General features: G+C 38.7%; 1 protein-coding gene across 4 annotated transcripts in view; it reads right to left on the reverse strand.

Annotated features, from left to right (window-relative positions):
- Positions 1-22,200, reverse strand: part of CYRIB (CYFIP related Rac1 interactor B) — a 154,966-nt gene that overhangs the window by 27,245 nt on the left and 105,521 nt on the right. For all 4 annotated transcript variants that reach the window (XM_060115705.1, XM_060115706.1, XM_060115707.1 and 1 more), the window contains one exon: positions 3,136-3,218. In XM_060115705.1, coding sequence (XP_059971688.1) covers positions 3,136-3,208 — 73 coding nt within the window. In that variant the 5' untranslated portion in view covers positions 3,209-3,218. The remainder of the gene's footprint in view (positions 1-3,135; positions 3,219-22,200) is intronic.

A 22,200-nucleotide genomic window follows, 5' to 3' on the forward strand; every position in this document is an offset into this window, starting at 1 on the left:
CTCAGGCTAAAGATCTGTCATTAGAATGACCTATAAATTAACAATGTCATTATAAAACAGGAAATTTCAAGAACTAGAAGAGGTGGAACAGGCCCCAATTCAGTGCTTTTAATATGTTGCCATTAGCATAACTGCTGCCAAACTGTATGGGGCAATTCTGGACTTACATATTAATTAAACCACTATTCTTAAAATCATATAGGTATAATCTGTTTTCAGAAAAAGACCCTCTTTCTAGTACATCGAGTAGATAATGATATGTTTCACTGAACACAGAATGTCATTTCATGCCTTAAGTCTTTTTTACATGTTGTTCCTTCTTTCTACAACATACTGCACTAAATTAGCCTGAAACATTCTAATTCACCCTTCACAACCCAACTCAAATATCACCATCAGAAAGTCTTCCATGCCCAATCTACTCACAGCTAGGTAAAGTCAATCCCCTTCCTGAACTACACCTTGAATGATGTAAATTATGTAAATAATTAGTTTGCATTTCTATCTATTCTAATGATTTGTATTTTTCTCTATTCTACTGAACTGAGAACTCCCCAAAGGCAAGGGTTGTATCTTAGTTATCTTTGCATCCCCAGTACCTACTGGCTGGCATACAGGAGGCAAGCTGAACTGAAGTGAAAAACAGTATGTGTGTGTGCAAGCACGTAAATTAAAGGGATAATGATTAAAGACTGTCTTCATTTGGTAAACTACAGGATTCCATTAAATTATAGTTTAAAATTACTAGAATAGTTAATTTTTATACAGCTTGATGCAAAATGCCAGTACATCTGTCTGTATGGAACCATGGAGATGCACTGAGCTAGATTTAACCAATTAGAATGGTGGAAATAGTAAAGTTATTCTGGTAACCTAAATACTACTGTTCATCTAGAAATAATGTAGTACTAATACTCTATTTAATAAAAGAATATGACTTTATCCTGAGTAATCATAATGAGCCGGCAAATCAACTGTGTTGGCAACTTTGAATCTGGTATAAAACAGGTTAAAGAAAGGAAGTTTCAAGGGGTCACTATAGTAGTAGCCTAATGATAAAATACACTTTTACAAATGCATATTTCCAAAAAGATGACAAATATTCAAATGGATGAGAGATAAAATTGATTAAGAGAACTCTGATGTTAGATTCAAAAGAAAACATTTAAAAATGTAACTAAGAATTAACAAGGGACAAACTCTGGCCCAGTCTGCAGTTTGTTTTCACTAAATTTCATTTACATTATACCAGTAAGTGTCAAACCAAAAGTTCTACATTGGCTGACAGAAGCAACAAATATTTAATTTACATCTGCCTTTAAGATGTTAACACTTTATATGTAGTTCTTCATTGTTGGTTATTATTGTTCTTGTTAGCAATTTTTACCTTTTCCTGCTACTAAATTAGCTATTTAAATTTTAAGGATAATGATCTAAACTTCCAAAGATTAGAAAACCAAGACCAAATAATATTTTTTAAACTACAGTAAATTCATGCTTTTCACTTGACCACAACATAATGCTAGGTTTATAAAAAGATCAAGTGCCAAGTCTTGAACAAGATCTTGACTATATCAAAGCCAAGATTCTGCAAACGTAAGGAACTTGAGACAGAGTAAAAAGGAGACAGAATAGCAGGAAAATATACAACAGCAAGTTTGAAACAGATGCAAATAAACTAAAATACAGCTCTCATGTAAGTTGCCTCATCTGAAAGAATAATCTTCAAGTCAGCAATCTGCTCAACATCCCCAAGCTGATTAAAATTCATGCTAAACATGCATTTAAAACAGCATTGTTAAATTGTTGAGAAGGGTCAAGAAAACTACTATTCAGTAACATTGTCCCCCTAAAAACCAAACAATATGGTCCTGATATTGACATTACTACTCTTTGCTGGCCTGCACACAGTACCCAAACTGTAACGGAACATTAATAGGAATGTAATAAAAGTAGAAAAATATCAGAGACCGCAAATTATCCCATCAAACGGAGATAAGCTATAAATTAATGTGCTCATATGAACTGTCCTGGTTTAAAGAAAAAATATATAAATTATTCATAATAGAATGAATTGTATAATATCACATAAACTAAATTGAAGTTGATGGAAAAATGCAATGTCTCTCGGTGGATTTATTTTAAGAGATTTGTTTTAAAAATCAGAAAAGGTCTTAAATTTTAAGTATTTAAAAATCTGTTCAAATGTTTTAATCTCAGATGAAAATGCGGGGTGGGGGGAGGGGGTCACATGATTTATAACCTAAAAGCTCTCTCTTCACCCTTTCCTAACAATTTTCTAACGACGAGTTAAAATAGCAAGATTCACACTAAAACACCAATTTAATATCACTGTTCCCAATTTGACAACCAGACAAGCTAAAGCAACACTGACAGCCAAAAAAGCAAAAGCTTTTCAACATGCACAGGGGTCAATGACACTTACCTGCCACTCTTAGACCATATTATAATAGGTCATGCAACATAAAACAAACAGAAGGCAAATTACTTAAAGGTCTGTGAACCCATTATTTTTCTTTTTAGAGTTAGAAAAAAAATGAATTCCTGAAATAAATACATATAATGAATTTAACTTTTCAAATTAATTATCTGCAAAGATTAAATAATTAAGGTTCACACTTACCTTTTAATATTATGCCCAAATTACTGAGCTCTGAATGGCCTTCATGAACAGATTTTGTATTCAAAATATTTCAATAGGTACACAGAGTAACTGAAACCAAGTCAATTTTTCTCAACTGCAATAAAATTTTCCCCAAATATTGCTTCTAGTTAACAAAGCTTGAAGTAGCATTTGTCCTTTCCACCAAAATTTTTTCATAAAAATGTTTTCAGAGAATCTCAAATATTTTCATTAGAGATCTCAAATTATAATGTCCAACTAAGAGATATGAGTCTCTTACAAAAATTCAAGTAAAAACATTTTATCACAATTTAATCTATAAAATATGACTTCCAGTTCTAGAAGGCACCAGAAATTTTACTCAAACAATTCATAGCTCAGTCATGCAAAGCAAAAGTTAAAAAGATGGCAAAGTGGAAACATTCATTTAGTGCAAGACAAACGCAGTCTACTGCAGGCAAAGAAAAATAGATATAAAATCATCTTCTCACTTTCAAAATCAAGGAAAAAATTTGGCCCCTGCTCAAGGTCTGTGCATGTCAAAACTTTAAGAAGATTCCCCATGTTAAGGTACCTGTCAAGACAAGAATGAGAAAAGAGAAAATATCCCTTTATAAAAAAGAACATCTGAAATTTACTTTAAAAAAAAAAAAAAAAAAAAAAAAAACAGTAACAGGGAAAATGTTCATTAGGCCATGAATTCGTCCTTCAGGTTACCCAGACTGTGCTCTGGCAGACAGCAAACCGGGTTCTCAAGGTGCTGATATGTAGGACCTAGAGGTGAAATGTAGTTTTCCTGTACACAATGGCACAACTGTTGCTCTAATTCTTCTTAAAATTCTCCCAAGTTTCATTAATGGCCTTATAATGAAAAATTCTTTAAGTATTCCAATAGTGCTAGTATTCTGAAAAAGAAATTTCTGATCAAGAATTATTCACATGTCATCTTGTTTAATATTGCACTGAAACAACAATTTCTTTCAAAGCCAAATATTAAGAGTTTTGGCCACAGCTCACCCTTGCATTTCACCTTAAAAGAGCAGAATATTAAACTACTTCCTGTATGCCGTTAAATAAAGCATGTATTTCTAACCAAATTTGGATTCTCAATAATTTGTGGAGGTTACTTAAAGTACTGATTCTGGATATGCAGCACAACTCTGATTTTTCATAAAAATTATCATAGGATTATAAGCAAACAGATTGTTGGGCATAGTCACTAAGGCATACTATTAGAATGTTCATCATAAGGCTACTTGCTTCATGGACTAATGAAAGGACAGCACTGGCTACAGACTCAACATGATTTCAGCAAATGAAAAACTAAATTATACATATGATGGTGATGCTTGCCTACGATTAAGAAAAAAGTCATGCAAACTTTGTTTGATCCCCATACTTTATTAACAAATAGTCTGGCTGGCCTTCACTGTGGTGTGAGTATAATTAATCTTTCACCTTTACCATTATGCACCAGCCGTGAAGGGCTAAGAGACTTACTTTCAAAGTCCAAGAAAAAATGTGCTGCATTGTGGTCTATGTCCCTGGTTAGCACCTTAATGAGATTACCCATGCCAGCAAACCTAAAAATAAAAATGGCAACATCATTTAGTTCCAGTAAAAAAGTTTTTAAGCAGAGGCCTGGGATTCGGCAAAGGCTGGCTTGCTCATAATTACCAACAGGTGCAGGTTTATATGCTTCTGGCGTTGAAAATTTGGAACAACAAAAGCACATTTTGCTCTGAGTTTATAGCTCTTGTCCCTCTTTTCCACATATCAAAAAAGTTACATAAAGCAAAACTGGCAGAAAGATTAGATGTTTACATATAACTTGCAATATTTACATTTGATTAATATCTATGCTAGTGTTACTCCTTTAAAATGTTTGAGGCAAATATTCTCAATTGAAATTAACATCAAAAATAGATTTCTCAACTAAGTAAATATTGAGACCATTATTCTTAAATAACAGGGATATTGTCCTTCTTGCAGAATCAAATCCTATTGGGAATACATGGAAAACAGTACTCTAACCACACTTAAAGACTGAAGGGAAATATCAATTAATGACCCATTTTTTAAATTTTACCACACATAAACCAGTATTTCTTACATTTTCTATACTCCTAAGAATAATCAAATTTTTTGTTATTTAACTCACAGATTGATTATTCAACAGTATCAACTATATACAAAGTATGTAACTTAGAAGTTAACACAGCAAACAAACACAAAGGGAGCCAGCAATTATTACAACTTCATAAATTTGCAGAGGAAAAAGAATGCGATGGTATAAATCTTGCCCAAGAATTTGCCATGACTCAGTGAGGATGAAGGTGGAAGGAGGGGGTCAGGAACATCCAGGAAACCAGATTCAAACCTTGTAGTTGGAGTAACTATAGGAAAGGCAGACTATGGTATCACAGGCATCCCATACCCTCCCCTCCCCCAATCTCCATACTTTTTCTCCAAATATGGAACTACTTACTGGTAAATGTAAATGAAACAAAATACAAAAGTAACAATATTTTTATCAATGAAAAAGAACACCTTATTGCTCACCCCTATTACAAGAAATCTGAAAAGAGCACTCTGGCCAGCTGTGCTGTGCCCCCTTCCTCCACCTACTCTCTGGACAATGGCATATGTTCCTCACTTTAAGCTTCGCAAAGAGGAAATAACAGTATATGTGTAACAGTTATTTGCTTTAGAGATCAAAATCTGATGGACTGACACATACTTCTTAGAAATGTTAAAAGCAATCTAATTTATTCACAAATATGGTTAATACGAAGGATCCCTTCTTTTAAAATGATGCCCCCTATGGGAGAGGTAGGGATCTATGCTATTTTTGATATTAAAATCCCTATTACACAGAATTTCACTGGAAAGATTCTGTACAATGTATGACACAGATGGACTATGTGAGATTAAAACTAAAAGGGAAATATTTCATCTTAATTATCTTTTACAGTGTAAAAAAGTTTAATAATACCAAACTTTTATATATAAGGAAAATATAACCATTTTTCCAAAATCACCACATCCAAATTAATTACCTTAAATTGTTACTAAATCTATTCAATAAATTATTTTAGGAACATTTGGAAAAAAATATTTCACAGTTTCAATTTTTAAAGCTTTCAAATATATACGGAGTATCTGTTTCCAAACATATATAAATTATCTCACTAACAAGAACCAAGAGCAAATATACAAAGAATTACCTAGTGGTATCAAAACTTCAACCACAGATGGAAAATCAGTATGAGAGATGACTGTAATTGTCTTTAAGAGGAAAAGGCAGCACACCATTTGGTGTTAAAAGAGTTTAGACTATGGAATCAAACCAAAATTCCAACTCTAGCTAAATAGCTGTTTGCCCTTGAGGATGGTAGTCAACCTTTCTGGGACTCATTTTCTTCCTCAGTAAAACACACATTTCATTGTAACCATCTTAAATAAAGGGTTATTATGAGAGTTCAATGAGATTAAACACTGACTTATTATTAGCACAGTGTATGGCACACAGAAAGAATTTAAAAATGCTGCCTGTTGTTATAACCCCAAAATCACAAAATGACTTTAAAAATACAATAATGGCTCTACTTCTTTTAACACAAACCACAGTCTTCAATCTGTCAATGAATTTCAATGCTATAAGTCAGAGTAAATCACAAAACCCACTTTTAGCTCACTTTTGTCAAGAATGTTGCTAAAATGCTGTCCTAAACTTAGTCCTATGAGACCTTCATCAGGTACAGGAGAGAGGAGAAGGGAGAGATTTCAGTTTCCTTACCTCTGTACTTGTACACACGCAGTTGAGCCTCAGGGAAAACACTGAAACTATCCAAGTTTGTCTGCTCCATTTTTCTACATCTACTTCTGCAAATTCCTTCCATTATTTAGTCCTTCTTTCGAGGCACCCCAGCCGAATGTGACCCTAACACCCCTCACCCTGCATCATAGTTGGTCCTGACCTGTTCACTCTTCACAAGTACTCAAAGATTCGCAACTTTTTTTTTATCAGTTTCTGCTTTATAACAAAGTGAATCAGTCATACATATACATCTGTTCCCACACCCCTTCCCTCATGCATCTCCCTCCCTCCCACCCTCCCCATCCCACCCCTCCAGGCGGTCACAAAGGTCACAAAGCACCGAGCTGATCTCCCTGTGCTCTGCGGCTGCTTCCCACTATCTATCTACCTTACGTTTGGTAGTGTATATATGTCCATGCCTCTCTTTCGCTTTGTCACAGCTCAGCCTTCCCCCTCCCCATCTCCTCAAGTCCATTCTCAAGTAGGTCTGTGTCTTTATTCCCATTTTACCCCTAGGTTCTTCATGACATTTTTTTTTTAATTCCGTATATATGTGTTAGCATACGGTATTTGTCTTTCTCTTTCTGACTTACTTCACTCTGTGTGACAGACTCTAGGTCTATCCACCTCATTACAAATAGCTCAGTTTCGTCTCTTTTTAAGGCTGAGTAATATTCCATTGTATATATGTGCCACATCTTCTTTATCCATTCATCCGATGATGGACACTTAAAGAGACATGTACCAAAATGTTCATTGCAGCTCTATTCACAATAGCCCGGAGCTGGAAACAACCTAAGATTTGCAATTTTTTTTATCTCTTCATCCCAAACAGTGACTCTTAGCTAGAAAATGGCCCAGTTTATCTAGTACAGGTTTCTCAACCTCAGCTCTATTAACATTTGGGGCTGGGCAATTCTTTTGTTGAGGGGGTTCGTCTCATACTGTTAAGATCTTCAGCAGCATCCTGGGCCTCTACACACTAGATGCCGTAGTAACCCACCACACAAGTTGTGACAACCAGAAATGATTCTGGATGGTGGCAAACGTCTCCTAGGGGGCAAACCCTACAGCACACAGGAAAGATGCTGTGCAGGTAACCCACATCATGTGTGTCTCCGAACAAAAACTCATGGCATTTTTCAAAGGTCTGAAAACAGTTCATTATGATATTATCAGTTGTCATATCTTTCTATAGGAAAAAACAAAAAAATTAAAACCATATCCCTGCTGTCTTGCATAGTTTAACTCTTCAGTCAAAAACAGAACAAAACCAAAAAACCTCTCCATCCCCTCAGTGTGACTGATTTCAATGAATATGACATAATGGCTACTTGGCAGTTCTGCAAGGTACCAGACGGCCTGGGTTCAAACCCCCCAGCTCTGTCACTTTCAAGCTCTGGGACTTTAGTCAAGTGTCCTAACTTCTCCATTCCTCAGTTTTCTCATCTATAAAATGTGTATAATAATAATATCCACTGCAGAGGGTTTATAAAATCATTAAATGGGTTAATACAAGCAAAACATTTAGTATCACGCCTGGCTAAGTGTTTGCTGCTCTCGCTCTGGCTGTTTTTAGTGACCTGACTGACCCACAGGACCTGTCCCCGGTAGCAGAACCTGTGGATGTGAGGCCTTGGGGCCTGTGGCAGCTGTATTTCCTTCCCTAGAGGAAGCCAGTCTGTCACAGAAGAATGAAGCCAACATGCAGTGGAGAGCCACAGAAAGCGTTCACAAGTCCTTAAGTTCTGATTCTATTTGTTCCCAGGTTTCAGCTGCCATTTACCTCCGCTGAGTTTAGATTTTCCTCTGGTTTTAACAGATCCTGGTTTCTTTCAATTTCCCTTTTACCTTTTTAGTTGAGTTGGACTTCTGTCATTTGCATCTAAAAGAGTTCTGACTAATATGATTTCTAAATTTCAGATGAATAAATAAATCTGATCCAAAGGATATAAAAGATTTTTCAGAGTATATAAAACTTGGTCCAAAATACTGATATACTTTTGAGGCACTATTTCAAGGTAAATAATAAAAATTACAACTTAGGATAATAAACTGTCTTCCAATCTGAATTTAGGAGGAAAAACTAAAGAATTTTCTTTCAATGTACTTTTTATTGTAATCCTTGGATTTAAACTAAATATTATAAATATTTACTAAATAAGCTAAGAAGAAATTTGATACACAGAAGTCAGATATAGTTTACTTCGAGTGTTTGCAATATTTTCCGTGTATTTTTGTGACTACGAGCTCTCATGTTACGTGTTTGTTCCAAAGTTGGAGGCTTATCTGGAAAGGAACATGCTCTTCCTGGCCGGTAGTCTGTGGAATGTATTTCTGAGCTCACGAAAGGCATTTAATAAATACATTAGACCATTTTCCCCTAAAACATTTGAAAAGAAGTTTCCTTAACGAGAATAATAGAAGCCACTAGAAACACAACTACATGGTACCGTTAATATGTTACTTCATCTCTCTTTCTAGAAAATTCCTAAGAGATGCTGTTACTTCATCCACTCTTTTGGGCTCAGGGGGTTTTATAATGCTGTCTCCTATGCCGGGAATGCCACTTCCAAGGGCTCTCCCACGGCTGGCTTCTGTTCACCCTTCAGGCCTCACCTCAAATGCCCCTCTTCAGAGAGGTTTTGTCTGCCAACCTCACCAACAGTAGTGGCGCCTAACACAATCTAAGTGACTATGTTTGTTTAGTGTCAGTTTTCTTCACAGCCTGTTTATAAATTTAATAAATACTTCTTGGTGGGGGAAGAAGGAAGAAAACCTCATAAACTGACAAGGTTCACTATAAACCACGGTTTCTTAAACTCGGCACTATTAACATGTGAACCATATAATTCCTTGTCGTGGGGCTGTCCCGTACATTGTGGGATGCTTAGCAGCATCCCAGGCCGCTACCCCTTAGACACCTGGTATCACCCCACGCCCAGCTGTGACCACCAACAATGTCTCGAGATATCGCCAGATACTCCCTAGGGGGCAAAACTGCCCCCAGTTAAGAACCACTGCTTTCAACGTGTGACCACAGACATGAAGCGCACTCTCAGGTTAGCAACCCTACTCCTACCTGCAGTCACTCTACCTCCCCCTCCACCAGCTGACCATTCCCCAAGGCTTTTTAAAAAAATCTCCTCAATCCTCAATCTATCTTCCATCCTCACATGAAGAAATGACCTCCCTACACCTTTTACCCACAAAAACCAAGAAAAGGAAACACCTACTAGCCTTTCTACCCCCCTTTCTTCATCAATAACCACTCACTTTACCTCTGCACCTGTTCCTGATAGACAACCTTCTCTCAGGGCACCCGTTCTCCTATTCTCTATATGAAAAGCAAAGCTTCACGTCCCCTCTCCGACCACATCATCCTGCCCGTCCTCTTTATAGCAACCTGTCAAATGAGCTGTCAGTAGTTATATCTTCCTACTTTTCCTCTTCTCATTGTCTCAACTCATTCCAATCTGGCTTTTACACCCACCACTACGATGAAGCTGGTCCCTGTCAAGCTCATGGAAACCTGCATCTGGCGAAATCCAAAGGGCAATTCTCACACCTCAACTCACTGGACCTCTTAATAGCCTGTGACCCAATTTAGCATTTGCTCCTTCCCGACACACTTTCTTCATTTGACATTTAGGACGCCACATTCTCCTGAGCTTCCTTCCTGCTTTATGGCTATTCTTTTTCTGGATCCTTTCCTTTGGCATACATGCAGTTATTTCTCCCACCTTAATGCAAAACAAAAACCTATCTTCATTCTATTTCCCTCCCCAGCTCCCACCCTATTCCCTGCTTCTCTGTGCAGCAAATTCCTTAAGAGGAGTTGCCTACACTCACTGTCTTTTATTTCTTTCCTTCTACCCTCTGTTAAGCCCACTCCAACCTGGCTTTTTGCCCAATCCTATACCACCAAAATTGGTCTGGCAAGGTCATCAAATAACATCCATTGCTAATTCCAATGGTCAGTTCTCAAGTCCATACCTTCCTGCACCTGTCAAGAGCATAAGACACTCTCTCCTCAATATACTGTCATCATTAGCTTAAAGGATACCCTCCCTCACTTCCTTCACTGCTATGCCAGTCCAGCTCGTACCACCATTACCTCTTGCTCAGATTGCTTCCAGAGCCTCCTAACTGCTTCTACCTTTGCCTCCTACTACAATCTCTTATTATAAGAGGCAAAGCAATCTTTTAAAAATACAAATGGACCACATCCTTTCTGCGCTCAAAAACATGTGATGGCTTTTACTCCTACATTCAGAATAAAATCCAGACTCCTCACAGGTCGTACAAAACCCTACATGATCTGTCCCCAACTCACTCTGGCCTCATCTCCCATCACTCTCCACAACAGTCTGGTGCAGTTTCTCTAACACAGAAAGATTTCTCTCTCCTTGGAGCCTCTGTACCTGCCTTCCCCTGGCCTGGGATGCTTTGTCCACAGACCTTTAAATGACAAGCTACTGCACTTCATGTGGTCGTTGCTTTTATCAGACCACCTCAGAGAGCACTTCCTTCACCAATCCATCCATAATACCTCTTCCTCTCTCTTCTCTCTATCCCCTTCCCAAATTGATGGTTAGCACCATCTAACACATATTCATTCCTTTGATTATCTGTTTAGTCTGTCTTCTACTGCAAGGTGAACTTTAACGAGACAGGAGCTTTGTTTTGTACGCTACTCTATCCCCAGCACCTAGAGTAACGCCTACAATGTTGTAGGTAGTAACAAATATGTGTTGAATAATTCCATGATCAAAAATACACATAGAAAACAAAAATTTGTCTGTAAAATTACAGGAGTATTTCAAGGAGAGACGAAAGACCAAAATAAATACAACTGAAAACTATGAGCTGAAAAAAGAAAAAAAAATGGTCTGAGAATTTAGGAAGAGCTCACCGCCTTCTCAGTCAAATAAATGAAGACAGTGCTTCCCTCCCCCCAAGCTCCCATAAAAACCATTAATTTTATGTACAAAATTTTAAATTTTTGAAATGTTAAATATCAGGGAAATAAACTGACAGACACTATGAATATCAAGAAAATTACAGTTTGCCAAGATAACTTAGGAAGAACATAATATCCTCCCATAGCCATAAATATGGCTCCAAAATATAAATAAGAATGGAGACTAGCCTGTATCAGAATTCTGATCTTTGTAAAACTGAACAGCACTCATAACATTAAAATTTAAACCCACATTTTAAAGCTTATTCTATTGAATTTCCTTTAGACCATACATCCTCTAAAAAAGCCCTATTTGGGAATTCTTCACATCTTCTGATAAAAAATTAAAAGCAGAGTGTCAATTCTGTCCCCTCAAAATTTTACGAGGGGGGCTTCCCTGGTGGCGCAGTGGTTGAGAGTCCGCCTGACAATGCAGGGGACACGGGTTCGTGCCCCGGTCCGGGAGGATCCCACATGCCGCGGAGCGGCTGGGCCTGTGAGCCATGGCCTCTGGGCCTGCGCGTCCGGAGCCTGTGCTCTGCAACGGGAGAGGCCACAGCAGTGAGAGACCCGCGTACCGCAAAAAAAAAAAAAAAAAAATTTTTACGAGGACAAACTCCAAAATCAAGCCAATCTCCATTACCATCTTCAACTCAGATAAATGCATAAAGAACGCAGAGAAATGTGGTGTTAAGAAAATAAGGAGATACTGAAAACATACTTTGTTCTAATAAAACCACCAAACAATAGATTTCATAAGAATGCCTTAATACAATCCCATTTCTTCCAATTTACAGGGACTAAAAATGTGTGAATGTGGGCTTCCCTGGTGGCGCAGTGGTTGAGAGTCCGCCTGCCAATGCAGGGGACACGGGTTCATGCCCCAGTCCGGGAGAATCCCACATGCTGCGGAGCGGCTGGGCCTGTGAGCCATGGCCGCTGAGCCTGCGCGTCTGGAGCCTGTGCTCTGCAACGGGAGAGGCCGCAACAGTGAGAGGCCCGCGTACCGCAAAAAAAAAAAAAAAAAAGTGTGAATGTGAAAAAACTTGTCAAAATGATCACTAGAAACTACCAATCATTTTTAGTGTTAAAGACAGATAATTTCTTGTATTTACCCAAGCTCTGAATCCTAGGCAAAAAGGTCTTCTAGAAAACATACTACCATACAATGTTCCCGAACTATATTCTGTCACACAAAATATTACTTAATATTAAATATGCTATTTCTCAATCTTACAGATATTCAGACCTGTAGAAGCAACTGAAAATCTTTAAAATTGACAAGGTGGTGAGTTACTCTGGAATGCAACTATGCTTCTGCTTTACTTGTCAACCAAGAAATTTCTGGTTCTCATGTAACATGTACCGTGACTCTGAAGCAATATTAACAGAATGGAAAATCAGTAATGAAAATATGATACAATGTTCACTGACAATGGTACATACATGATGAAGGCCAGGAATCACAAGTTCACACTCTTCAGTTGTGTATTCAAAAACTATAACACAATGTAACATCACAAAATGTAGTATTTTGCACAAGCAAAAAATAATGGATCGCTTTAATAACTGTCCTTCCAAAGACAAACTACCAGAGATACAAAGGAGTCTGGAATCGCTTTGTCATTCATATATTCAACCAAGTAGTTATTACATGCTTAAAAATCTGCTTTAACATAAAAAGCATCAATATTGTACTAAGATAATTAACGCCAACAGCAAAAAAATCACTAATAACTTCCACCTGCTGGAGCCTGTTGACGAAATAACAAAATTGATGTGCTGGAAGAGAGCAATTACAGAAATATGATACGACACATGCTGAAAAAAGCCTTCTAATCAATCTATTACACAGAAAATGTTGCAATCTGGTGAATAAAAAAGTGAAAGGCAAGTAGAAACTATCCTGAAAACCAGTTATGTAACTCCAGTGCCACATTTCTAGGTCTAAGGTTTAAGGATAAACATTTCTCAAGTGATTACATAAAGCAGAAAGTACAGGCTAAAATAGTAGAAACTTCAAAATAATTCAAATGATATCAACAATCTCACTTAGCACATCTGCCTCTGAAATCCAGGCACCATCTTTCTCAAACAGTGCGCAAAGTCTTGTTTGCAGAACTGCTCCTAAACTGCATCATCACATGATTTGAAAGCAAGTGTCGATTTAATAATGAACAGCAGAAGCGACTCCAGGAGTGATCCAGCAGCTGACAACAGGGCAAGAATAAAAATTTCAATATATCAAACTTTTAAAATCTGACTATTACAATTAATAACATTATAATAATTAAATTTTGATAAATTTTGAGATTTATTCATGTATCTCAGAAGTTCATTCTGTGATGATTTTCAGCTCTGGCCTTGGGTGAATATTGATTATTGGCCAAATGTGTATTTGATGTACCCCGATACAAGTACACAAAGGAAATATTCAACATAGGGCAGAGTTAATATTCAATAAATATCTAATGAGTTAATTTAATGACTGTAAATTGGTGGATCCAATGGTATTTCTTTTATGTAAAGGGTCAGTTAGGTACCCAATAATTTAAAGGAGAGGTATAATCATAATTCCTTCTTAGCTTCTGATAATGCTGCAACTCACATTAGGAACATAGCAGTTAATGGTATTAAACATGATAATTTTACATAAGAAGCTGAACTAGTTGAGTGCCAGTATAATGGAGAGAAATAACCAACTCTAGCAAGTCTATCAAAAAGCATGTGCAATAATTATCATGACGTTATGCCATTTGCTTTCCTGATGGCACTGCAAATGCACATCACACCCTAACCTTCTCACATCTACTTCTCCACTTTCCTTTCCCCCTTTCTTCCCAACAAGAGAAGCTGCTAAACAGAATCTTTTGTTCTAACACAATGACAGTGACTGGCAACAAATATCTGTTCATTAAATAGCACAACCGAGATTTCCCTTTTGCACTTGCCCTTGCTGTTTTCTGATATTTTTGTGATAAACATGCTTAAGCAGAACCTGAGCTCCCAGGACTGCAACTCTCTCCCCACATCTGGTTCCACTGAACTTGCAAAATAAGTAGACTCAGCATTCTCTCTGGGACTCTGGATTCATACAGCGCTTTTTCCGTTCCACCTGTACCCCTAGAGCATGAGCTATCCAAGAACAAAAATTCTGAGAGGAAGCATGAAAATGCTGTTATTGTCGTCCTTAAATCAACATGGATAAATGAATGCCGTGGAGTCAAAGAGGTGGACAGTGACGGTTTGTTACCTATTTCTCACACCCCCAAGCCTATCCTTCTACAATCTGCTTTGTGATGTTGGGGAAAGGAAGCTGTGAAAGTGTACGTCCTAGACTACTTTGTCAGCTGACTTCTCAGTATATGCCATCAGTGAGAGCCACTAAAAGAAAACTGGAAGGTGGGAAGAAAGAAGGTCTCTCTTTCTGTTTTTCAAGTCCTGTCAGCATTTCCTGTGAGCAAAAAGACAGCTATGGTTTCAAGCTCCAGCTTCTTGTGGAACTCCTGGCAGCAGCAAAACGCCTGGCCCCCTTCAGAGGCCTAAGCTTCCAGCCTTCCTCCTTCACACCTAAATTCTGCCTAATCCACCTCTTGCCTTTTCTCCCCCAGCTTTAGGAGTGATGGTTACTTCCTGTGGTTACCATTAACATCTCAGTTACTGGACTTCCCTGGTAGTGCAGTGGTTAAGAATCCGCCTGCCAATGCAGGGGACATGGGTTCGAGCCCTGGTCCAGGAATATCCCACAGGCCGTGGAGCAACTAAGCCCGTGCGTCACAACTACTGAGCCTGCACTCTAGAGCCCGTGCACCACAACTACTGAAGCCCGTGTGCCTAGAGCCCATGCTCTGCAACAAGAGAAGCCACCACAATGAGAAGCCCGTGCACCGCAATGCAGAGTAGGCCCTGCTCGCCACAACTAGAGAAAGCCGGTGTGCAGCAACGAAGACCCAATGCGGCCAAAAATAAATAAATCATTTTTTAGAATTTCAAAATATCTCAGTTACCTCTTGTGATATAATAAGAAATACATATTTGGCCTTTATCACCAGTTCCTAACACAGAGCTCCTAAATCCCTGGAATTTCCTGGGTGGCAGGAGCCTCTTTTGTTTTTTAGATGATACTTGGCAAGCCCCTAGTTAGCTTCAAGATGGGGACTGGTTGCCTCAAAGACCAAGACGTGACTAGAGAGTTGGAACTTTCAGCCCCATCTCCTGACCTCTGGGGAGGGGAGAAGGACTGGAGACTCCCACAGAGCTGGGATTCAGGCTGGGGCGGCCTGTCTCCATGTGCCCTTAGCCACTCTGCTCTACTGAAATATGGCTTGATGTCGAATCAGAGAGAGCCTTAGATGTCAGGTTAAGGAACTTTATTCTCTACAATGAATATATACTCTGTAATGGAAGGGTCATGGGTGGCATTAAACATTTTTTAATTGTAAAAAAAAAATTGAGTTTGATCATCAATAGCCCATGATTTATCATCAGTCATGCCTACATAATGGAGCCTCCCGGTTGGTAAATGCATCTACATGCTGGGAGGGTGGCACAGCCCAACTCTACGGGGACAGAAGCTCCTATGCTCAGTATACTTCCAGACCTCACCCTATGTACCTCTTCATCTGGCTGTTCATTTGTACCCTTTATAAAATCCTTTCTAATAAACTGGAACGAGTAAGTAAAGTGTTTCCCTGAGTTCTGTGAGTCATTAAAGCAGATTGTTGAACCTGAGAAGGGGGTCATGGGAAGCCCCAGTATACAGCTGGTTGGTCAGAAGTACAGAAGGCCTAGGATTTGAGACAGGCATCTGGAGTGGAGGGCAGTCTTATGGGATGGAGCCCTTAACCTGTGGGGTCCACACTCAGTCCACATAGTGTTAGAATCAAATGAATTATAGGACACCTAGACGGTGTCTGGAGAGCTGAAGAATTGGCTGGTGTGGGGAAAAAAACCCACACATTTGGTGTCAGAGGCAGTGCTGGAAAACAGTCCAGAATTGGTGACAGAAGTTGTTTTAAGTAAAAACACAGACCGCAGCATCCTCTTTTTGCTCAGGCTTCCAACAATTGCGTAAATAAATACATATATTAAATTTCCTGTTTTAAAATACCTAGCAAGGTTTCTGCTTTCCTAGTTGAAATCTGACTTATACAGAGGAACTCACAGAGTAGCTTAATTCTTAACCTTACCAACACTATCTATCAACACCAGGTATTAGTGTACCTCTTAATAAAGTGACTTTGATTCTCCTTACTCTGCAAAATATAAAGAAAGAGAAGCATGATCCAGGTATTCCTGGGTGCCCAGCTACAATACCAAACTAGTACTAAAATCTCACCACCAATCCCTAGCACAATGTATTTTATTAGTCTAGTGATTAACATGGAGTTAAGCTACTTGCCTTAAAGAAATATGACATAAACAAAGAATGGAATGAAAATTTGGAGACTTGATTTCTAGTTTTGACTCTATCACAAAATATGTGACTTTACACAGGTCAGTTTACTTGGTAGACTGAATGTCTCACATTTCTTCTGGCTCTGATTCTACATATGATATGATATGCTGACATCTAGTGGATACACTTAAATTTAGTATTTTAAAAAGAAAAATCTTAGTTAAGCTATTTTATTTTTAAAAATTTTTTTCAATTTATTTATTTATTGTTGGCCATGTTGGGTCTTCATTGCTGCATGCGGGCTTTCTCTAGTTGCGGCGAGCAGGGCTATTCTTCGTTGCGGTGCGTGGGCTTCTCGTTGCGGTGGCTTTTCTTTGTTGCAGAGCACGGGCTGTAAGCGCGCAGGCTTCAGTAGTTGTGGCGCGTGGGCTCAGCAGTTGTGGCTCGCAGGCCCTAGAGCACAGGCTCAGTAGTTGTGGTCACGGGCTTAGTTGCTCCTTGGCATGTGGGATCTTCCCAGACCAGGGCTCAAATTCGTGTCCCCTGCATTGGCAGGTGGATTCCTAACCACTGTGCCACCAGGGAATTCCCAGTTAAGCTATTTTAAATAAAACACTCACTAGGATGCCTGGCTATGTGCAATAAGTACAATAAATTAGGAGACCAATGTTGCTCCTTAAATGGAAGTGAGCCATAATAAAAGAGTATTACATCAGATTGTCATGGCATCTTGGAGTCTGATTCAAAGATTACTAGTACTAGTACTCTTCCATGCACCCAGCCATCAAAAATTAAACCACCAATGCAAATTAGCTGCCTGAGTTGCAAATTTAGAAGAAAGCAAAGAAATGCTTCCTGCTCTAAAGTCCTGCATTCAGGGACAGACAAAGGTTATGAGAAGGACCAGTACAAAGTTCTGAAGTAAATAACTTAGGAGTATACAGGATGGTGTGTGATGGAAATATTAAAGCAAAACTGAAACTCAGAATTACCTATTTTATAAGGATTTATTATGAAAGTTTCTCTTTAAAAAAATATGATCATTGAACTGAATTCACTTTCTTAAAATTTACCACTATTTTCAAATCCAGGAAAAAATTATATATACCTATAGGTGGTAAAAATATACATGTTAAAATGCAAGGGAATGATAAACACAAAATTTAAGATACTGGTTATCTCTGGCAAGGGACAGGGCCATAGGACTGGGAAACTTCAAAGGTTTAGGGAATACTCTAGTCCCTCAATTACTGGTGGATTCATGGAAATCTTCTCTTTTTAGGCTTTTAAATTCACAAATAAAGGTATACATTCTTTTGTCTGTATCAATAATTCTAAAAATTTTTAAACTAAAGCCACTGATGCTCAGAGAAGACATGTGACTCATTCAAAGATGCCCAACAAAAATGACCGGAGTGGAATTCAGGTGCCTGAACTCTCCCGAAACACATGCAGCAATGCATGGATGGTCTATTAAATGAAAAGCTTACCATTATAAAACCCTAACTGTTATATCTAGCTGTTTACAGTGCCTGGTGGTTGCTATTGCTGTTTTAAATCAAACAATCTTTCCTTGGCTCCTATCTGCCAATCACTGTGACAAAGACTGAATAGCTGGCATTGAAAAATTCTCAGACAACTGGAAGAGACCAGACAGATAACGTGGCATGCTCCCATACAGAAGCATGCCAACACCTCTATGAACATACAGAAAAAGGAACACCTAATCAAAGGCTTCCCAGAGGAGCTGATTCTTAATTTTCTTATTTTCTATCTCTTTAAATTAGGAAATAATTCAAACATTAAAAATATCATATTCACATACTCTATCACCCAGCAATAACTTTTTGCCAGAGTTGCTTCAGACTCTGGCCTACTTTTTTTGCGTAGTTAATCTCCCAACCACCCCCAACCAACTTTCCTCTCTTCCCCTCTCACATCTCCTAAGGTAATCAGCATCTGCAAAATACGCTTCCTTGCCAAACATATTTTAAACATTTTACTGTGAAGGTACGTATTCATAGGCAACGTAGTACTGCTCTGCTTTTCAATCTGCATGCATACGTGATACACTGTCCATATTCCTTTAAAACTCACTTTTCCCACTCAGTGGTGTTTTGAGAATTATCCACATTCAGTCATCTTAGATGTTACATACTACGCCACTGTTCAAAGAAACGAGTCTGTTTATTCATTCCCCTACTGAGGGACAATGGATGTTCAACTTTTCTCTATTAACGAGTTATACTTTACACACACTACCCATACTTTGTGCCCGTGTAGAAGAGTTTCCACAGAACAGCTATTTAGAAATCAGAAGGCAGCTTTAACTTCACCAGACTGGACCCAACTGCTCTCCAAAGTACTTCTATCAATGCACCGTTCCACTAGCAAAAAGACTTCCTCTCTCTTAGCCTCCAAAACCTCAAGCTTTAATTTTTAGATTGTGAAATACCTGATGTTTTAATTTGCGTTTTCTTGATCACCAGCAATCAATGTGTCTTTCTTTGCATGTTTATAGGCCATTTGTAAAATGTATGTTCGTGTCCTTTGCCACCTGTGCCATTTATGTTTCCCACCGTCTCTCAGCCCCACACCTACCTTTGCACACACTACTCTACTCTATACTGCTGGGGCTTCGGGTCTGTAAACGACATCCCCTAGACATCCTGCCCTGCCAGCTGGGTTCCTGTTAGGTTGTTTCGATAGCGGCACTAGAGGGTGAGGAGAAGGCTGAAGAGAGAGAGAAGCTTCCTCTTTCTATAGCCAAGACAGACTAAGCCAAGACTACAGCAGTTGCTGTAGGAGAAGTTCAGTTGGGGTGATTCCGGTACCCAAGGCCCCAGTTAGAGACAGAAGTCTAGCAGAGGTGGCAGCAGGCAACAACCCACCTTTTCTGTCACTCTATTCCTCTCCTTCTCCCTTTTGCTCTTCCAGTCTTTCTAATACCTTTAATAACCAATCCTCTGTGTTACATTCCCTCTATTTGAAATACTCAGAGTAGTATGTTTTCCTAACTGGACTCCAACTGATACACCATCCATTTTTTCCCCCAGCTGGGCTTTAGGAATTCTAAATACCAATCTTTTGACGCTTATATACATGGCAAATACTTTCTCCTAGTCTGTAATATGTCTTAACTTTGGTTATGGTGCCCTTTGTTCCATGCAATCCAATTTTTCATCATTTTCTTTGTGGTCTGTGCTTATTGTTTAAGTAATGCTTCATCCTCAAAACTACCTTAGCAATTCTTGGCCTTTTATTCACTCATGTGATTGTCAGGTTCTACAAAAAAAAAAATCTTGATGGGACTTTGATTTGATTTTCCATTAAATATATATATATATATATATATTATTCTGAGGCAAAATTGCCATTTTTATAAAATATCAACAATTTTTTCATTTAATATATGAATATGGTAGATTACATGAATATATTTCCTACTTCTAAACCATTCATGCATTCCTGGGATCAACTCTTATTTGGTCAGTTAAAGAAATATAAATTCCTAGATATGATTTACTAATATTTTACTTTGGATCATCATGTAAGACCAACCAATAATTTTTCTCTCTGTTCTTGTCTGGTTTTGATATTTTAAATATTGGCTCTTTCTTTCCTATAGAACAGTTTATAGAAGATAGAGCACATCAGTTCCTTGATGAGTTTTATGGGAAAGTTCTTCCAAACATCTTTTTCATCTTTGAACCTCTAGCCTCCGGCAGACATTCTATTATACAGTCACTACTCAATAAACATTAGTTGAATTAATGAATGAATTAAAGTTCAAGTAAAAAAAGCTTGTTCATCAAAGAGCATATCTAAACGAAGGGCATCCTGTAAAAGGTGTAGCTTTAGGTCAAATGAAACAAACGGCAACTTTACAAAGTAGTGAGTGGGAATTCCCTGAGGTTCCAGTGGTTAAGACTCCACGCTTCTACTGCAGCGGGTGCGGGTTCGATCCCTGGTCAAGGAGCTAAGATCCCACGTGCCGTGTGGTGCGGCCAAAAAACAAAACAAAACAAACAAACAAAAAACACACAAAGTAGGGAGTAAGTTTATGGAATGTGTTGCCTACAAAGGAGTAATGCAAATATAAGCTCCACAAAGTTGAGAAACCCAATCAAGGGCAAGGTTAGCAGGCAAAGGTTGTTTGCTAACACATCAAAGCTGGTCTAGACAGCACTGATACTTTCCCACAACACCCTTTATCAACACTGAACTAATCGTCATTGGTATTTCTCGAGTTCCTATGCATTACAGCAACGAGAGCCCAAGTTCTTAAAATCCTGAGCCTAAAACACAACAGTCATCCTCAGAAAAATCGCTTTTTAATATATTTTGGCACGGAGGTCAAGGACTACAGACAGGTTCTCATCCACTACATATAAACATTCCGCCTCACCCTCCAAGAATGAGTGCCTCTGATTCCTCTCCCAGCCACCAAACTACAGCAAAAACAGCAAGGAACTTGGGCCTCAGTGCCAGGTTAGGAGGCCTCAAGGTAGTGAAAGGATAAAATACGAACCCGTCATCATTCTTTTCCTCTCAGAGATTTCAGAGGAAGAGAAAGAAGGGGGAAAGCAGGAGACCTCCAATCTCAAGAAAATCTTCCAGGATTTGATATATAGGAATAAGCATTTCTAGTTATCTTTTTATGATTGAAATGGTTAAGAGGCTCTTAAAAATTGCCCTTCCGGGACTTTCCTGGCAGTCCAGTGGTTAAGACTCTGGGCTTCGGACTTCCCTGGTGGCTCAGTGGTTAAGAATCCGCCTGCCAATGCAGGGAACACGGGTTAGAGCCCTAGTCCGGGAAGATCCCACATGCTGAGGAGCAAATAAGCCCACGAGCCACAACTACTGAGCCTGCGTACCACAACTACTGAAGCCCACGTGCCTAGAGCCCGTGCTCTGCAACAAGAGAAGCTACTGTAATGGGAAGTTCACGTACCACAACAAAGAGTAGCCCCGCTTGCTGCAACTAAAGAAAGCCCACACGCAGCAACAGACCCAACGCAGCCAAACAAACAAAAAAAAGACTGTGCTTCCACTGCAGGGGGCATGGGTTCGATCCCCAGCTGGGGAGCTAAGATCCCACAGGCCGCACAGCACAGCCAAAAAAATGAAGAAAAAAAAAACTGTCCTTCTACTTTCCCTCATAATTTGAATTAAAAAGATAAAATATTCTCTGAAGTGAGAATTCTCTTTTTTTGTTTTTTGGTTTTTTTTTTGGTGGACTGAGGTTCCTTCTTAACATTAATAGTCGCCATGAGGAGTGAAAGATATCAGGCAGAATGGTTTAATATCCAATCATCAATGAGTAAGAGAATCTTAGACCAGGAAGGGACCATCTACACTGGCCTTGGACTTTT

Source organism: Mesoplodon densirostris, chromosome 13, assembly GCF_025265405.1.
Source record: "Mesoplodon densirostris isolate mMesDen1 chromosome 13, mMesDen1 primary haplotype, whole genome shotgun sequence".
Taxonomy (NCBI): Eukaryota; Metazoa; Chordata; class Mammalia; order Artiodactyla; family Ziphiidae; genus Mesoplodon; species Mesoplodon densirostris.